The sequence below is a fragment of the Pygocentrus nattereri genome, chromosome 1 (genome assembly GCF_015220715.1).
Source record: "Pygocentrus nattereri isolate fPygNat1 chromosome 1, fPygNat1.pri, whole genome shotgun sequence".
NCBI classification, from domain to species: domain Eukaryota; kingdom Metazoa; phylum Chordata; class Actinopteri; order Characiformes; family Serrasalmidae; genus Pygocentrus; species Pygocentrus nattereri.
The window spans coordinates 14,959,677-14,978,133 of record NC_051211.1 but is presented as its reverse complement, the minus strand read 5'-3'; the positions used below and the strand labels follow the sequence as shown (position 1 = coordinate 14,978,133).

The 18,457-nt window shown below is 39.3% G+C and overlaps 1 protein-coding gene across 7 annotated transcripts in view; it reads left to right on the top strand.

The window, feature by feature from the left end:
• Positions 1–18,457, top strand: part of LOC108433502 (RNA binding protein fox-1 homolog 3-like) — a 387,157-nt gene that overhangs the window by 311,267 nt on the left and 57,433 nt on the right. For all 7 annotated transcript variants that reach the window (XM_037539782.1, XM_037539797.1, XM_017708120.2 and 4 more), the window contains 2 exons: positions 2,322–2,465; positions 17,179–17,232. In XM_037539782.1, coding sequence (XP_037395679.1) covers positions 2,322–2,465; positions 17,179–17,232 — 198 coding nt within the window. The remainder of the gene's footprint in view (positions 1–2,321; positions 2,466–17,178; positions 17,233–18,457) is intronic.

Genomic DNA, 18,457 nt, shown 5'->3' with positions numbered 1-18,457 from the left:
CACTGTGAATCAGTGTCTGGTGAACCGTGACTATTAGAGCTAGACCTTCATTTTGGGCCATAAATGTCAAAACTCAAATAAACATAGTAAATTATGCATAAGGAAAAAAAAAACACATCTAAGATGATGCTAACTTCTGCTAGTATGTCTGTGGGCCATTTTTGGCAGTTCTAGATTAAACAGACATTTGAAGCTTCTAAAAGACACTCCATGTTTTATTTGAAGTTTGCTGCAGACTTATTAGTATATATTTTACCTCTTAGAAGTTTCACAGTGACTCAATAGAGCGCTCTGGTGTACTGCTGCCGCCGCTATCTAGACACCACAGAAAAAAATTATTCCTGATTTACCACTTAGTTTATTTCACATTGTATTTTTTACAGTCACCATTATAATTTAAACATTATAAAGGCATTTCAATGCAATAGAAACAGCAATCTTTGATTTGTTAGTTCTGCATAGATTGTTTTGGCTGACCAACATGGTGGTATTTTGTAAATATAAACAAATTTTGAATTTGATGCCTTCAGCACACTCCCAAAAAGTTTGGACAGGGACAAAATAAGACTGAAAAGTTAATTGAATGTTTAAGTTAAATAATTTTGAAACATTCCATAAAGAGCAGGTGAATTGGTGACAGAAAAAAGGTATCAGGCTTGGATATAAAAGCAACCTCCACCAAAGACACCAAAGCAAATATGAGCAAAGAACATTTCTCTACACACGAATGCAAAGATTTTAGGTCTTTCACCCTCTACCATAAATAATACTGTGAAATGATTCAGGGAATCCAGAGAAATCTCAGAGCATGTAGGGCAAGGTCAGAAACATGTGCATGGTCTCAGGCCTTCAGACAGCATTAAATGAGAAACTGTCATACTATTCTGTTAAATATAGTCATATGAGCATGGGAGTACAAATGATGTTACTGAACACAGTCTGCTGCATCAAGAAACGCAGCTTGAAACAGTATTACACAAGGAGAAAATCATACAAATGTTCTATGCAGAAACACCACTGAGTTCTCTGGGCCCAGGCTCATCTCAGATGAGATGAAAATGTGTGCTGTGGTCAGATGAGTATGTTTCAGTTTGTTTTGGGAAAAAACAGATGCTGAGTTCTTGGTGCCAAAGACAAAAGGGACTTATCAGTGAAAGGTACATACGTACAACATACAGTATGTCATGGTTATATGGGGATGCATCAGTGCCCACAGCATGGGGGACTTGCATATGTGTGAAGGTACCACTGACACAGAGGCATATCATGGTATTTTAGAGAAATAAGCTGCCATCAAAACAACATCTTTTCCTGGGAAGTTCACAGTTATTTCAGCAAGGCAATGCCAGGCCTTATTCTGACTGTGTATGCTTGACTGACCTGCCTGCAGTCCAGATCTATCTCTTATTGAAAATGTATAGTTCATCATGAAAAAGAGAATCAGACAAACACAGAATGTTGAGCACCTGAAGTCTCATATTAAGCAAGAATGCAAACTGCAATAATTAGTGTCCTCAGTTCCCAAACAGTTAAAAAGCCTCTTTCCCAACTTTTTTGATTGTGCTGCAGACATGAAATTCTAAATTTGCTTAAATTTCCAAGATAAAATTAAGCTGGTCAGTGAAAACTTTAGAGTTCTTTTTTTTTGTACTTGCATCAGTTAAAAAGGTTTCAAGAGAATTAAAAAACTGTACATTCTTGTTGATTCTTATTGCATTTTACAAAATGTTAAAACTTTTCTGGAGTTGCGGTTTGTATGTTATTTGTTATTTATTTACTCAATTGCAACTGCTAAGACAATGCATGAAAGATAAGATAATGACATGGAAAAATTCCTCAATGTTATGTGAACACAGCAGTGAATATTTATATTATATTTATATTATACTCTACTACACTACTTTATAGCAGACATCTGAAGCTCTAACAGACTTTAAAGTACTATATTCCTATCTATGGATGTTGCAGTATAGATGTCAATTCCTTCAGTAAGGTTTGAAGTTTTTTGCAGCCTAACTATAAGATTAGCAGATTTAGCTTCAGAGCCTCCCCCACACCCCTCCCGAGGATATATGTGTAAAAAAAAGGTATCAAAACGCTGTTGAAAATATTAACTTACATTATGTAAGGTTGCCACAATTAAAATGCTGTTTTCTTGCATTCTCATGACTCCACCTTTAGTAAATTAAAGAAACTGAGAAAGTTCTGTCTAGATCATCACATATTTTCAGCAGACACCATCACCATGGCAACACTTATAATGGCAACAAGTATGATCTAATGATTACATGTATCTTTTGTCTTTTTTTCCACTGGGACAGACAGAAGACGTGACGCAAACAGAAAGTTCCCAGCAGTTGACGCTGCAGTCCTCGGACTCTCCAGAGAAACAGCAACCCAAACGCCTCCATGTCTCCAACATCCCTTTCCGCTTCCGTGACCCAGACCTCAGACAGATGTTCGGGGTGAGTGTGCTGGAGAAATCCCACTCAGACAGATCTCAGGGCTTTTATTTTGCATATACATTCATAAACTGTATATTAAGTATGCTATAAAAGCTTTAAGCACTATTTATCTCATGATGATGGTTTTGGTGGTCTTGTAGGTCTTCCACAGTTGTTAGGAGTCTCATTTTTTTCCACTTATTTCCCTCTGACTTTCCCCTTTCTTGTCTAATTGTATTACATTTATTTCTAATTTCTAATCTTTACTTATTTCTGATCTGCTTAGAAATGTCTCATGTAAAAAGAAAAGCTTATTTATAATGCCAATTTTCACTTAAAATGTAACAAATGAAGGGTCTATAACTTTTGCACAGTACTGAATACCAACATTATGCTCTGTCTTCAGCTACATCAGTGAATCAGTCTATAGAGTGCCAGTGATAAAGAGAGATGAATAAAAGCTAGCTAGCCAGATAAAACAACAGAAACTACAAACTACAACATCTTGTGGAGACACCTCTGTTAGACACTGTGGATTCCATCTTTGATCTGTTCAGGCTAAATTGATTGTGTTTCAAAGAAAGCTATGCTAGCTTTTATTTCATTGCTCCATTTTTAATAGAAATCATTTTAAAGCATGCCAGCTCTCCATTCCTCGTCTTCAGCTCACAGATTTTCTGTGGTGGTGTGAAAAGCAGTTCAATAACACTAAAAGCCAATCAGCTGCATGTTGGCAAAATAAAGCTCATTTAAACAACTCTCATTAGTTTGGGCCAGTCATGGCTACAGGCTCACACACCCGACACACACATACACACACACACACACACACACACTCACACACACACTCATACACACTTTATGTTTATGAACATCCTGTCATGGACACGATATTAATTACAGCATAGCTGTGCATGCATGACACAAAACATGTCTTATCTCTCTCTCTCTCTCTCTCTCTTTCTCTCTCTCTCACACTCTCACTCTATCCATCTCTCTCTCTCCCTGATTGTCTGCTTTATTGTTCTGTGTGTTGGAGCAGGGCCTGGGCAAGCCAGCTCTGCTCAGTAATTAGCTCCCAGGATGTGTGTGTGGAAATTGTGTGTGGCCTATGGATTTATGATGATAGGGGGGCTTGTTAAGTGAGCATGTAGACACATGGCACAAACACACACACACACACAAGCTGCCATGGCAGGGGTTTTGAATTGATCGTCACTAGCAGCGTTGGCACCAGAGTCGCCCAGAAAATATATCTCTGTCCAACCCTTCCCCATGTCTATTTGCAGTGGGTTTACACCAAGCCGTGGAGCCAAATGTGTTTTTTGCTGCAGTAATTGCTCAAAAACGCTACAGGGCACTGCACGCTCTTAGTGTGTTCCGTTAGCACAAAGCAAACCACAGCAATATGGCCCTTTTCACTGGCCCCAAGGTCTAACCTCCGTCTCACTGCCCAGCCGTGCCAAAGTCTTCGCTTTAAACTCCATCTGTTAGCCCGATCGAAGGTTAGCTTTATGCTAATTACTCACTCTCTAAGCAACAAACCTTAGCCAGCACTGATTAGCCATATGACTAACAATGAGCCAGAGGCATGGCACCTACCGTGGACACAGTTTACTTTCAAAATGTTCAATTAGACAAAGACTAATGACAGGGTAAGGTATTTGTGAACCCACACCTGAGTTCACAACCCTTCAGAGAAGGCCTAACGAGTTCTGTGTAAATAAATGAGAGTCTGTAATTTTCAGTTTTTATTTTATGTAATCATCATGCTTATTTTGTTTAAACTTAAAGTCTTATTGTTTTTATTTCATTGTTAAGTTTTGGTTCAAAACAAAATAGTTTGGGTTTTTTTCTGTGGTATGTAGATTGATACTGTCAAGTAAGCTTTCCTATTGGTTAGGTCATTAGGAGCTGATTGAAGGCCTTTCATATAGACCCAATATAAATAGAAGTGATAATACAAAATTCTTACAAAATGGTCATTTACAAAATTGGTGCCTTCTGGAAGTCCTAGAAATAGTCTTTTTGAAGCTTCTGTTGTCCATGTTTAATCTAGAATGGCTAGAAAAATGTGCCTCACTGTTAGCTGAGTGCTTACATAGACTTCCCCTAGAGACACTAGCTGAATCCTACATTACAAAACATTATCCCACAGGCTTTTTACCTGAGTTTATGTCCTACCTCCAATAGACAGCATTTTAAGTTTCTAAAAGTCTTCGTTATTTTCTGTAATAAATCTTTAAAAAGAGTCTGTTGTTTCATCTGTGAGATTTAAAAAATATAAAAATAATACAATTTTAATAGTACAAAATTTGAAAATATTAATTGCTGCAAAAAGATCAAAAATTTAAAAAATGCACTTTGCACTTCTAACACATTTGCTGTGGTCCTTTAAAACATTGATATTACCAAAAGGTTTATGATTGAAAGGGTTTTACTATTTCGTTTTTTTACAGTTACCATTGTTGTTATCAGTTATTCTGTCTGGTTAATGAAATTAGACCTTGCTAACAAATTGTCATTAGCTACAATTTAAGACCTGCTGTATCTTCTGGATTAACACAACAACTAAATCCATGTTCTAAAATGAATCCAAGTAATTCTCTCTGATGAATCCATCACTAAGAGTGACAGGGTGACCTGGCATTTAAATGATATCAGCCCTGAACTGTTAAATCCAAATTGCAGAGGTACTATTACACAACCAAGCTGCAGGCATGAAAAGCTGCAGACAGAGAAAAATTTTATTCTCTCTAGAAGAACCAGAAGTGCTGACGAAGGTAAATCTTGGCTGCTAGAAGACAAGCATTTTGGGAAATAACTGTGAAGAAAGTACATGTAATTGGGACCAGACTGTGAAAAGATCAGAGGATAAACCAAAGAAAAGATGGCCAGACCTGAAACGACAACAAGATTTGCTTTTAATACATATCTTAAGATATCTAACATATTTGCTCTGTTGCTCTTCCTGTCTTCATGTGCCTTCAGTGCTGTGGACGTTGTCAAAGAGCGTGCATGTTTGTTTTCAGGTTCATAAACAGATAGATAGATACTTTATTGATCCCGGAGGAAATTTATTAGCCAATAGCAGACACACAACACTGTACAGTAACCGTAATAAGGGTGTAGACATATAACAAGAATAAATATACCTGAGATGAGAGATGCAGTGCAATAATGACTGTACAAGAATTTACAGGTAACGGCATATAATGACCACACTGAATGAATAAATAAATATGTGCATATATTGTACCAAATAAAGTGTCTAGTGTCCAGATGTGCAAGATGCGCAATTAGGTATGCAGAAAGTGCACTATGTGCAGAATGCTGTCTATATGTGCAGATGAATAGAGAAACACAAGATAAGCATGAGATTCAGATTCAGTCCTCCTCTCTCCCCCCTTCTCTGCTGGCCCCCCTGGGAAGAGTTGAAGAGCCTGATGGCTCTGGGGACAAAGGATCTCCTGAATCTGTCGGTTGAGCAGCTCTGTGACAGCAACCTGCCACTAAACATGCTCCTCCTGCCCATGATGATGGTATGCAGTGGGTGGCCATCATCCTCCATAATGAAGAGCGGTTTGTGTAATGTCCTTGTGTAATGTCCTCAGCCTCCTCAGGAAGTAGAGCCTGCTTTGACCCTTCCTGTACAGGATGTCTGTGTTGGCTGAGTAGTCCAACCTATCATCCAGTTGCAGCCCGAGATACCTGTAGGTCATTACCCTCTCCAATTCAATCCCCTCAGTAGAAATTGGCTGTGTGGGAGGCTTAACCCTGCGAAAGTCCACTACCATCTCCTTGGTCTTAGCAGTGTTCAGAACCAGGTTGTTCCTGTCACCACTCCAGAAAGTCTCTCACCAGGGTCTCGTACTCTTCCTCCTGAACCCCCTTCCCCTTACACAAGCCACAATGGCAGTGTCATTGAAAACTTCTGCATGTGGCACATCTCAGAGTTGTACTGAAAGTCTGAGGTGTACAGTGTGAACAGAATGGGGGAAAGTACAGTCCCTTGTGGTGCTCCTGTGCTGCTGACCACAGCCTCTGATGTACAGTCCTTCACCCTGACATACTGAGGTGTGCCAGTGAGGGAGTCAGTAATCCAGGAGACCAGGTGTGGATCCACTTGCATGTTAACCAGCTTGTCTCTCAGTTGGGGGGGCTAAATGGTATTAAAGGCTCTGAAAAAATCAAAGAACATGACTCTTACAGCGCAACCACCCTTGTCCAGATAAGAGTGGGCACTATGGAGGAGGTATAGCATGGCATCCTCCACTCCCACTTTCTTTCTGTAGGCGAACTGCAGGGGGTCTGTTGCGTGTCGAACCTAGAGTATGAGAAGGTGTAGTAGAAGGCACTCCAGTGTCTTCATGACATGGGACGTTAGAGCAACAGGCCTGAAGTCATTGACTAAAGTCACTAACTATAGCGGTGCTGCAGATCAGATCAGATGCTTTGATGTGTGAAGAGGGGGTAGAGGGGGTTGTGATGTCTGTGCCATCAGCAAATGGCTAGGGTGGCATGAATATCAGTAGGAGCAGATAAGGTGTTGATGTCCAGGCAGACAAAGACTGAAGCGCCAGGAGCTGAGAAAAGGGAGGGTGTGGAGGTGACTGCTGGACATACAGGCGCTGTAGAGATCTGAACAGGGCAGTCAAACCGGTTATAGAAGATGTTGAACTCATTGGCTCTCTCTGCGTCACCGTCTAACGCACTGTCCATCCTCTGCTTACAGCCTGTAATGGTCTTCATACCATTCCATACTTCCCTCATGTTATTCTCCCTAAACTTCTGCTCCACCAGGAATCCTTGGCCTCTTGCAGTTGGACTTTGAGTTCCCTCTGTACGTTCCTAAGCTCCTCCTGGTTGTTCTCTTTAAAGGCTGTCTTCTTCTTATTCAGCAGACCTTTGACATCGCTGGTTATCCAGGGCTTGTTTTTAGCAAAGCAGCGTACAGTTTTCACTGGAACAACAATGTACATGCAAAAGTTCATGTAGTCCATCATGCAGTGTGTAATCCCCTCAATGTCCTCTCCGTATGGCTCCTGCAGTACACTCAATTCTGTGGATCCCTGAGAGCCGCTTCGGCTTCAGAAGACCATTTCCTGAAGGTGCGTGTGGATACAGTCTGTCTCCAGACATGGGGTTTGTACTGAGGCTGCAGGTAGACCAGGTTATGGTCATATTTTCCCAGAGGGGGCAGGGGTGTGGCGATGTATGCATCCTTCACATTGGCATAAAGGAGATCAATTGTCCTGTTCTTCCTAGTGTGGCAGTCTACATACTGGTAAAAAGATGTGAGCATTGAGTCCAGTGTAACCTGATTAAAATCACCAGAGATGGCAGTGAAAGCCTCAGGGTGCTGGGACTGCAGTCTCGCGATGGTAGCATATATGACGTCACACACCATCTCAGTTCCTGTGTGAGGGGGAACGTAAACACAAACAGCGATGGCATGTGACAGCTCCGTAGGCACATAATAGGGACGAAGAGTTACTGCCATCAGTTCAATATCCTGACTGCAGATTATCTCCTTCACGGCCACGTGTCCTGGGTTACACCATCTGCTGTTAACAAAAAGCAAGAGTCCCCCACCATTGCTTTTGCCGCTCAGTTTAGCGTCCCTGTCCGCTCTCACGGTGCTGAAACCGGGAATGTCCACGTTAGCATCTGGAATGTTGCCGGTTAGCCACTTATCCGCGAGACATAAAAGACTACATTCCTGGGATAAACGCTGATTCCGAACCAGTACTGCTAGTTCGTCTGTCTAGGAGGCAGTTCAGATGCCATTACATTAGCTGCTTTGCTAACCATGAGTTACCAGTAATCATATGGAGCAGGAGGCTAAAGCAGCTGAGTTCCTAATTAGATGTGGAGCTAGAGGCTAATTAGTAAGACGAATGTTGGGCTTTTTGAATTACTACAGAGGAGGCTAGAACATACTCAATAAGGGAAGTAGCAAGAGGCATAAATGCTTCCTTAGAATAGCAATATTATAAATCTAACGGAGTGCTAGTCATTTTTAGTTCAGTTTTATTATTATATTTAAACTCTGCAAGTATTACAGTACAGCTCATGTTTCTTTAGTACATTTTGAATAGAAGCAAATGGGTTAAATTAGCCAATCAGCAGTTTTTCTTACTGCTGTCTAGGTAGATGGAGGTAATCGAGCCCTCTTATTGGTTAGGACTCCAAGCCCTAACCTGTTTGATTAACCATCAGCATAAGAATCGACAGAGGAATCAACAAATCACCTTTTGGTTTACAATATTGGAGATAAAAAAAAAAACTCTAGGTACTCTGGCAGTCCTAAATATGTCATTGACTGTGAATACAAACAGGAGCCTAATGGGTTTATTAGAAGTATTAAACAGTGGCAGCAGCTCTATGCAAGCCTTCTCAACTGGGAGAGTCACTGTGGAACTGCTACAATGTAAAGTGTATACTAATGTATCTGTCACAAGCTTAAAGTAAAACATAATAAAAGTAGAATGTCTTTTAGAAGCTTTAAATGTCTGCGGTTAATGTAGAACATCCAAAGAATGTTAATATGAATTGCAGTCAGCTTAGTGCTAAGTGATAAACTACTAGAGTCCCATAGATGTGCTAGCAGCAATTAGCATTATCATAGAGGTGGATTTTGAGATTGTTGCCCAAATTGAAGGGTTAGCCATAATTGACATGGTTCACCACTGACCACTAAATTGTGAACAAAATTATCTCAGTAAAATAAGACCACCACTGCAAACAGTTCTGACTGATGTTTCTCTAGTATGGATCATTTTACAGCAAACCACTCTGAATGACTCTGCATACATATTAACTTTTTAATTATGCAGACATTTTAAAACATCGTGTCCACACAATGCACAATAAGCAAGGAAGCAGCTGAAGTCATTTCAAGGCAAGATTTTTTTTGTGCAGAAATAAGTTGATGTTCACATGTAAGAGAAGAATATGGGACAAGATCCTTGAAGGGAAAGGCAAAAACATCCTGAGGCAGGGCACATGAGCTTTCTGTCTTTTTTGTGAGAAACTTGTATTGCCTTATTGGTTTGCATTGAAAAAGGGACACACCAACACAGTTATTGCCCAAGTACAGTGTTATGCAAAAGTCAGAGACCATCTTTTATTTGGTTAGTTTAAATATCTATCTAAATTTTAAATTTAAAAGTACATGTTATTCATTTTTCCGGGAATAATTTTCTCCGGGAGATTTGATAAAAATTTGTCATAGCACGTGAGAAGTAAACTTCATTAATCAATTAATCAAAAATTACTAGAACATTCATAGAGCTTTCATCTTCGAGATAGGGGAGAAAATCAAGTTCCACTCCTGCTTTAGATCTGAAAAAAATCCACAGGTGTTTCTGTCCATTCTTCCACTGTGAGAAGACGACTCAATGCTGTGGGTCTGAAAGGATGTGCAGCTGTTATTGAGAAAAAGAAATAGACAAAATAGCAGAAAATTTGCACTACAACACTAAAACTAGACATCTGAGATGTGGACTAAGCTTTATGGCCCAATGAATCCAAATTTTTAATAGGGATTAGTTCAGTGGCGAGCTGTAACTGTTAGAGCTAGGTCTTCAACTTGGGCCAGAAATGCAAAATTGGTCAAAACATGAAGAAAAAACTCACCCAACATCTGCTAACACCCCTGTAGGATTCTAGTTGGATTTTAGTGTTAAGCTAATGGTGATTAACTGTTTTTGGCCATTCTATATTAAACAAACATTTAAAGCTTATTAAATACACTCCACATTTTATTTTAAGCTTGTGACATATTAGCATATATTTTATGTTCTAGCAGTTTCACAGTGATTCTTCCAGTAAAGAGCTCTGGTGTAGAGCTGCTGCCACTGTTTTCCATTTCTAACAACACACTGATTAGACTGTCATTCGTATTCACAGTCAGTGAGGTAACTAGGACTTCCAGAAGGTTTAGAGTGATGTTTTTTTTCTCTCTCTCTACAGTGGTCCCACCTATTTGAAATCTGAACGTGATTGGTTGATTCCTCTGTAACTTCGTAATTATACTGATAGTTGATCTAATGCATTAGGACTTCTTGAAGATGTCTTGAAGTTCTGACCAATAGGGTTGCTCGCTCAGCTATATCTACTTAGACACACCATAGTGGAAGACAGTTCCTGATTGGCCCATTTTTCACTGAGGCTGTCAAGAATTTAACCCTTTTTTCCATCCAACCTTAACAATGAAACGAGTAGAACTGTAATACTTGCTGAGTTTAAGTATGAGCATGATTCCAATGAATACATTAAAGAAATGTAATTTTTAGTTCCCAAAGATTGTTAGGTCTTCTCTGAAGGTCTAGAATGTCCTAAGGGGTTCCCTGAGGTTAGACGCTGCTGCCACATTAATGCAAACTGATGGTGCACACGAAGTTGGAAAAAAAACGCATGAATTTCGGATCTGACCGTTCTTATTAAAGTCCCATGGGCACAGATCTAGTATCATGTGTAAAAGTGGTTCAGATCTGATTTAAAAAAGTCAGATTTACATGTCCACTGCTCTGAAAAAATGAGATCTGTGCCACATTAAGGCCAAAAATCCACTTCAGCCTAGTAATGTGAAGGTACCCTAGAACTTTGGAGGTGTTTACAAGAAAACGGATATCATATTTAGTTGTTGAGGCTTTATAAATAAAATAATGGGTAGTCTCTGAGTTTTGTAGCCTGAGAGACAAAATTGTTTTAATAAAAAAATGTTTTAAGTAGACTTTCTTGGTACAGCAAACACTATACATAAAAAGACCTAGCAAGAAAAGAAAACCATGATTATGTAACTCTAGGTGTTAACTATCATTATTACTGTGATTATTACTCCTGCAGACCAGAGAGAATGTTCTCCATTCTAACATACGCATGCATGAATGGTGCAGTAAGACTGAGCATGTTCGGTAGCAGTGTGCAGTCCCTGGTGGCAGAGATGACTTTCCAAACGAACTAATTAATCTACGCCAACGGCCCATTATGTCTGGATAAAACAATTAGCGTCTGCTAGATTTGCTAGCTGGGGAAACACCGCTGTGTCATGCTAGGCAAGCACTCTGGGAAGTAAGAGTGTGTGTGTGAGAGTGACAGAGAGAGAGAGAGACTGAGCCCATTCAACTCAAACAGACTTCAGTGTCTAGCAGTTGTTTTGCAGGTGCTTATTTAATAAAAAAAAAAAGCCAAGCTGTTGAGCTCAATTTGTTGGCAGTATGAATTCACTCTAGTGTGGTTTTGTACTTGGAAAGTGTTGATCAGATCCCAAAGTATATGGCTAAATTGAAAAGAACTTCAAATAGATGATTACAACATATGATTCATTATTTAACAAATATAATGACATATAAATTTACCTCTTGGTGTCTATTTTTATAATATCTCCCAACAGTGTATAAGCAATTATTATATAGAATTAGAAAAGTTCCATTTCTGAAGGTAATGCAGATTCATTGTGGAGATTAAGCAATTCTCAGGGTTTTGCTAAAAGGGTATTATGTTATTTTAGATGATTTTCCAGGTGGTTGCTAAGGTCGTGCTGATATAGTATCCCCCCTGGTTGCTAGGATGTTACTTGTGTACTTGTCATATTACTAGTATCATGTCATAAGTGTAGTGCACAAATCTTTGCCTGCATAATTCTGCTAGTAGAAGAATGGTCATTCAACAACCATTTTTATGAAAAATGTACGTTCAGTCAAAAAACTTGTATACTAGCACAACATTCCAGATCACACTAAACATTCCAGAGAACATGCTGTCGATGTCTTGAATATTTCAGGATGAGTTAGCAGATAAAAAAGTGACTTACTAATAACATCAGTTAAAAATGCAGATGATTATAGAATTTAAATGCTAATATAATTACACAAAGTTTAGGGTTGCACCAAATGTTTAGATACCAAAATGTTCTCCGTATTCTCTCACATGTAGCACCAGTATGTTTTAATGAACTTGATTTCAGGTGAACCATTTGATGATCAGATGTCTATAAACTGTTAGACATATAGTGTGTATAACTGGCACCAACTGTGTAAAGAAGCCAGCCATTGTAAAGTAGATTGTCTCAGTCTCCTGCTCTTCTCTTGTACTTTAGCTAATCTCTCTCTCAACTGTATCCCAGTGGTCAATATCTCTGAGGATAGAAGTGGCCTTGTCTGAGGCCATTAGCCAGTTAGCTCCTGAGTCACATGGTCCCTTTCCACCCAGCGCAGAGCACCTCCCTGTTGTGGCTAAATGAAGGCGATGCGACAAGCTTGGCACAGTAATTACTTCTAATGAAATAATGCGGCAGCCGTGGACAGCAATTAAAAGTCTCCCTCGATCTCGGATCATTAGGGGAAAGGGGAAAGCTCCTCTCTTCCCTCTTCCCTCCGGTTCTTAATGATCTGGCCCGCGGCGGGCTCTGGATTGAAGACCAGAAACCCCCATGGGAAAAAGCTGTCACATCCCTTTACATAGGAGAGAGGAAGAGAAGTGGAGGAGAGAGAGCACAAGTGGGGGGTAGAGAGAGAAAAGCAGAGGGACAGAAAAAGAGGGAAAAGAAAAGGATAGAAAAGAAGAAGAGGGGGTAGGGAGGAAAAGGGAGAGGGAAGAAGAGAGTATAAGTAGGGTGAAGATAAGAGAGGGGTAGAAAAGAGACCGGGAAAGGGAGGAAAAGCAGAGAAAGCAACAGAGAAGAGAAACAAACATTTTAGATATGTCTGTTCTTCTTTACTGCTTAAAGAAGATCTAATTCTGGAAGAGTTAATGAGTAGAAGTCACAGCTACTGCCAGTTATTTCTTGCTTGTGGCTCATTGAAGCAAGCAGATAAATTTGGAAAACATGTAAATTTTCAGTCTATACCACATTTGTGTAGCCAAGGAGGTATTTTGTTATGATCTGAACTTGATGAGAAATGATGTGTTGTTTTGTGGGAAGAAGATACATCCTTTGACACACTTAGACTGTTTTTGTTACTTTTTGATACTGCATTAGCTTAGAGGTGCCAGTTTGATTTACTTCACATCCTTCAGACCAGATCAAAGCATGGAGAGGCTGAAAAAGGAGAACAGAAATGCCCTGAAAAGGCAGATATTGATCATCAACGGGTTCTCATGATTCAATACCTGAGGTCTGAGCTGTTGGAATTATGCTAGTTTAGTCCCTGTAGTTAGTGAGTAAGCCCTAGAATGTAATAAGCCTGGGATTTTAAGGGGTTATAATAAAATAAAAATGCTGTTGTAACAACACCTCATAGTGACTGTAACTGAAACTAAGAAACAGTCTCAAAAGACTCAAAAACTCAGACGAAAAAGTTGTGTATAAGATTTCGAAAAAATTTGAAGTATTGCAAAGAAAAATTATGAAAGAGATCAAAGTCACTTTATCATTACAACACTGTGAAATCGGTTCACACTGAGCAAATCAAAGATGGTGTCTCTTACAGCCAAGCTTTTGCTAGGTGTTTATGTCTGTGCTGGGAGTTGTGAATAACACTGTGCCTGGGGTGGCTCAAACGGTCCAAAGAGGAATCTATTCCCAAACAGAGCACTGTACTATCTTCATTAGCTCAAGCCAGCCGAGTGTGTGGGTTTGTGTCTTCTCCCAGAAGTATGTGGAGTTTCTGATGATCTGTAATAAGCCAGCAAGAAATACTGTCAGTTTTATTTTGATTGGCTATTTGCCCACCCATGTGCACATGCTAGATCTCAAACGTTGTCTTACTGCATCATTCTTTAGTCAGCCTCAGGCCCATATCACAAAATCTGGGTCTAAGCTGGTTTCCTCTACAAATAAATGCTGTTGCTGCTGTCGTGTTCTTTAGTAAACTAAAATGCCCCAAAACTGATGCGTTTTGTCCTGTGTACATTACCCTGACTGGTTGTTACGCAGTCAGAATATGAATAGTTGTATGCAACAAGTAACCTTAAGACAGATAAGCTGTCATCGTGACCAAACAAAATTTGTTAACTTGAGATCACAAGACAAATAAGTAATGATCTCAAGATAACAGTCCAGAAAATTATAACTACCTCATGGCCTCTATGGACTTTGTGTCTGTTTAATTATTTAAAACCATAAAAACCAACACCAGCTACTAAACTGCAACCTAAAACTGCCAAAGCCTATACATTGTTGTGGTGAGGTTTAATATATTATAATGTGAAGTCAGTTTATAGCAGTGTTAGCTTGCATGCAGTTCCATTTTGGCTCCTTAATGACCACGTAAATCAGAGGATCCAGCAACATTCAGAGGAAAAATATCGCTATGGCAAAAGATATTGAGCACAAAGTATTTCTATGTATTTCTACAAATGAATGCTTACAACTGTTCCTTGCTGTCACATACCAGCTATTGTGATGGTAAACTTCACATTACAGTTGATGAATTCCAACAAATACAAATATGATGCAAGTTTCTTGTCCTATGATAAACACGGTGCATGTTTTGTGCATGACGGTAAATGTTTTCTTTTACTATTAATGGTTGGTATTTGAAATCTTTTTAACAATTCAACTGGTCTTAAATAAAGTCCTAAAAATATCTGAAAGGTAAGTGGCCTCTCCAGTCACAGGTTTGGCAGGGGCACCTGGCAGTAGGCAATGTCAATATCTGAATATCTGTTGCCTTTTTGCGACTGTAGAGATGAATGGTTCTCAGAGCCATGCCATGTTGTTCTGTGCTGGTGTGGACTCATGTTAGTTTTACCCACAAGCTGCAGCTCAAAATCTTATAGAACAAGTTCAGTTTAATCTTTCTGTCACTCCAACACCAGTAATTAATCTTTCCCAGGCATATGTTTTTATCGTCCAGACTTGTGACAGCAGAGCACTGTGGTTTTTGGATTTAGCTAGCCAAGCTAACTAAGATAGAAGAACCATCTAACATTAGCCTACCTTGGAGGCTATAGACTAAAACACCACAGAACAGGTTTCTTTTCAGCTTTCCATGCCTCCATCACCAGCCACTCAATTTCCTCAAATTAGAGTCATATCTGAACTTGCGTTGTACGTATAGCTTCTATTAGTCAGAATTGAACCTGTTCTGTGGTTAGCAGAGCTGCATGGTGAGGTAATGCTATGCTGCTTTATCCAAGTAGCAAGTCCATTTAACATTTTGTGCTTGTTGTTAGATTGATGGTTCGACATTTATTGACTGATGGATTGAAAATTGTATTTATTTGGTGACTGTTTAAGCAAACTGAACTTTTTTTTCCCCCAGTTTTGAAATAACAGAAGGTGTGGCTGCGCAACGCAAACATAGAACCAGTCACTTAATAGCTACATCATTACGACATCCCACCAAGCAGTTCTGTGTAGAAATGCCACTGGAATGGTAACTCCCTGAATTCAGAACCCTTTGGCTCCAGAGCTTTGGAGTTTACACTTAACTCTCAAATGTATAGAGAGACAAATGCCTTGATTCTTAAATGCCTGGATAGAGATGCATCAATACCATTTTTATCAGGTCAACATTTTTTTTAGTACTCGTCCAATACCTTAATTAATTACCTCTAAATCATTCATATCGAGCTGATTTTAAATGAGATGCTTTAGTTAGTTATGCTACTTTAGTAAACTTGGATAGAGTAGCACTGCAGAGGAGAACAGTGGGTTTTATTCTATGTCAGAAAAGCACTTCTATACAGCTAGTTTTCATAGTTCTGATGCTCCTCCTCTGGCTTTTTTAACATCAGTAGCTGTGGTGCAGTGACAACAGGAATCACATTCGAGGCTAAGGCATCTGAGGAGCTCACTTGTTGAAGTCTTTTGATTGGCTGGTTGAGCTTTCGCTGAATGTCCTCTAAAGTCAGGCGTGAAGAGTGCAATTTCAGAAAGGTTGTTATTTGGTGAGTCACATTGTACATTTGAATAGACCATCAGCAGCTCAAAAAGCCAGGTGTGTATGTACATGGTAGGACAATACGGACTCACTACAGCCTATTTTACAAAGTATAAAAATTCTATGTTTATACCTGCCAATTATGCTCAAACAGAGTAAAACAAAGCCAGCATAGACAAACCTTGGTAGGAAATGTCTACTTTTCCACCTCTGTTTTGCTGGCCTATGTGTCTCCATGTGTTTAAAAACCAAAAAAAAAAACATCGCACAGTGAATTCCTGATGAGAGTTGGCCGAGGCGGAATCTTTAAAGTGACTTTCTGTCAAAATTCACTGCATCATAAACACTACACTGTCTGAGTAGACCCTCCTCCACACACAGCTTGAGCCTGTTGTTCATTAGTGTACACTTGTCTGGCCTCAGATGGTATTGGAATGTTTGAGTATGAGTATGTGTAAATGAGCATGGTATCAGGCCAATACCTGATACCAGTACCAGTATCAATGCATCCCTATGCCTGGAGAATCAGCTCTTTTTAGGATGAACTCCTTGGCCTACTAAGCTATGAAATGCACCAGATTCTCTGCTAGCCACACTCTCTGATGATAGATGATAGTCAGAAGTCTGGCTTGCGAAACTAGAAACATTGTGACTGATCAACATCATTTATTGCTCTGATTAAAACTTCATCTACAGCCACATTTCAGGGTTAATATTCAAAGTGAGCCCGAAGATCTTTCTTGTCAGTACACTCCTTTTCTGTAATTATATCATGAGCCTTAGTTCCTCCTGAGTCTCCTAATGACGCAGTCAGATGATTTTATCTTTCTTCTTCTCTCCTCTCTTTTTCTAACCTCCTCTTCCTCTGCATTTATTTTATCTCTTTTTTCTCTCCACAGCAATTTGGGAAGATTTTAGATGTGGAGATCATTTTTAATGAAAGGGGATCTAAGGTATGTGCTTCATCTTCTTCTTTCCTCCTCCCTTCTGACAGTAGCAGTGAGGTGATGGGCTTTTCTTTCCCCTCAGAGCGGTTTATTAGCTTAGAGGCGCCAGTCTGATTTGCCTCAGGCCAGATCAAAGCCTGAAGAGGCTAAAAAAGAGAAGAGAAAAACCCTGAAAAAGCAGAAATTGTACATTCACATTTCCCATGATTCATCAGCACCTGAGGTCCAATCTGTTTTCATGAAAACTAAATAGAAAAGCACAATGGCAGCTTTATAGAAGCTGGATAAGGTAACACATTCTGTTACAGTCCCTTAAGATGTGGGTATTAACCAGGTAAGACTGAAGTACAAACTCAAAAGCACTAGGTTGTTATTTTGTGCCAGTAATATGGGAATTAAGTATCTGTATTCACTATAAGTTAGAAATCAGTGATAGGGCTGCTCTGATACAAGATTTTGTACTAATTCTTAAAAAGATTTAACCAAGCTCCTGGACAGCTCCTTTTTTTTTCTCAAACTGATTTTCTCAATAAATTCACAACTTTGCTAAATGTTTGTAATATATTTATGAATATGCCCCAGCCACACTTTTCTTTGTAGGGTGTAATGAAGAAGCATCACTTTTTAAAGGTGTGTTCACTGCACATTCAAAAACAAGGACTCACCCAAAGCGGGAATCAACTAAACTTATGGTTCCAGTTCTAGTTCTAATTGAGAGAAAGTTAGAACCATTTATAATAACAGTGATTAACTATTTAATTGTCCTTTTTGTCATTGTACATCATTCTAAACTAAAGCGTCTAATGTAGCAACATTGCTTGCTTGTTAGCTTAACCCTCTTTTGCATGATGTTGCCTCAGGGCAACAAAAACAATGCAAAAAATAAAAAGCATGTGCGTAGTCATACTATCCCATAGTGTACACTGTTAAATCTCTTTTTTAACATTCTGTATAATTTTTTTTGTTATGAGAATTTCAGAATTATGTTTGTTACCTAGAAGCAACATTGTGCAACAGTGGAATGTATTTAGCCAGTCACAAGCCAGGTCTTACCACTTCAGAAAACATAAACTTAGCACAAAAAGTAAGGAAATTTGTGTTTGGTAGATTATTACTTTGTTGTAACAATGCTTCTTGGCAATAAATCTTATACCGTTGGTAAGCTTGTTAATTTCCCTTTTAAATGATGCCACATTTGTAAGGAACATGCATTTGTGGGATGAGCAGTAGA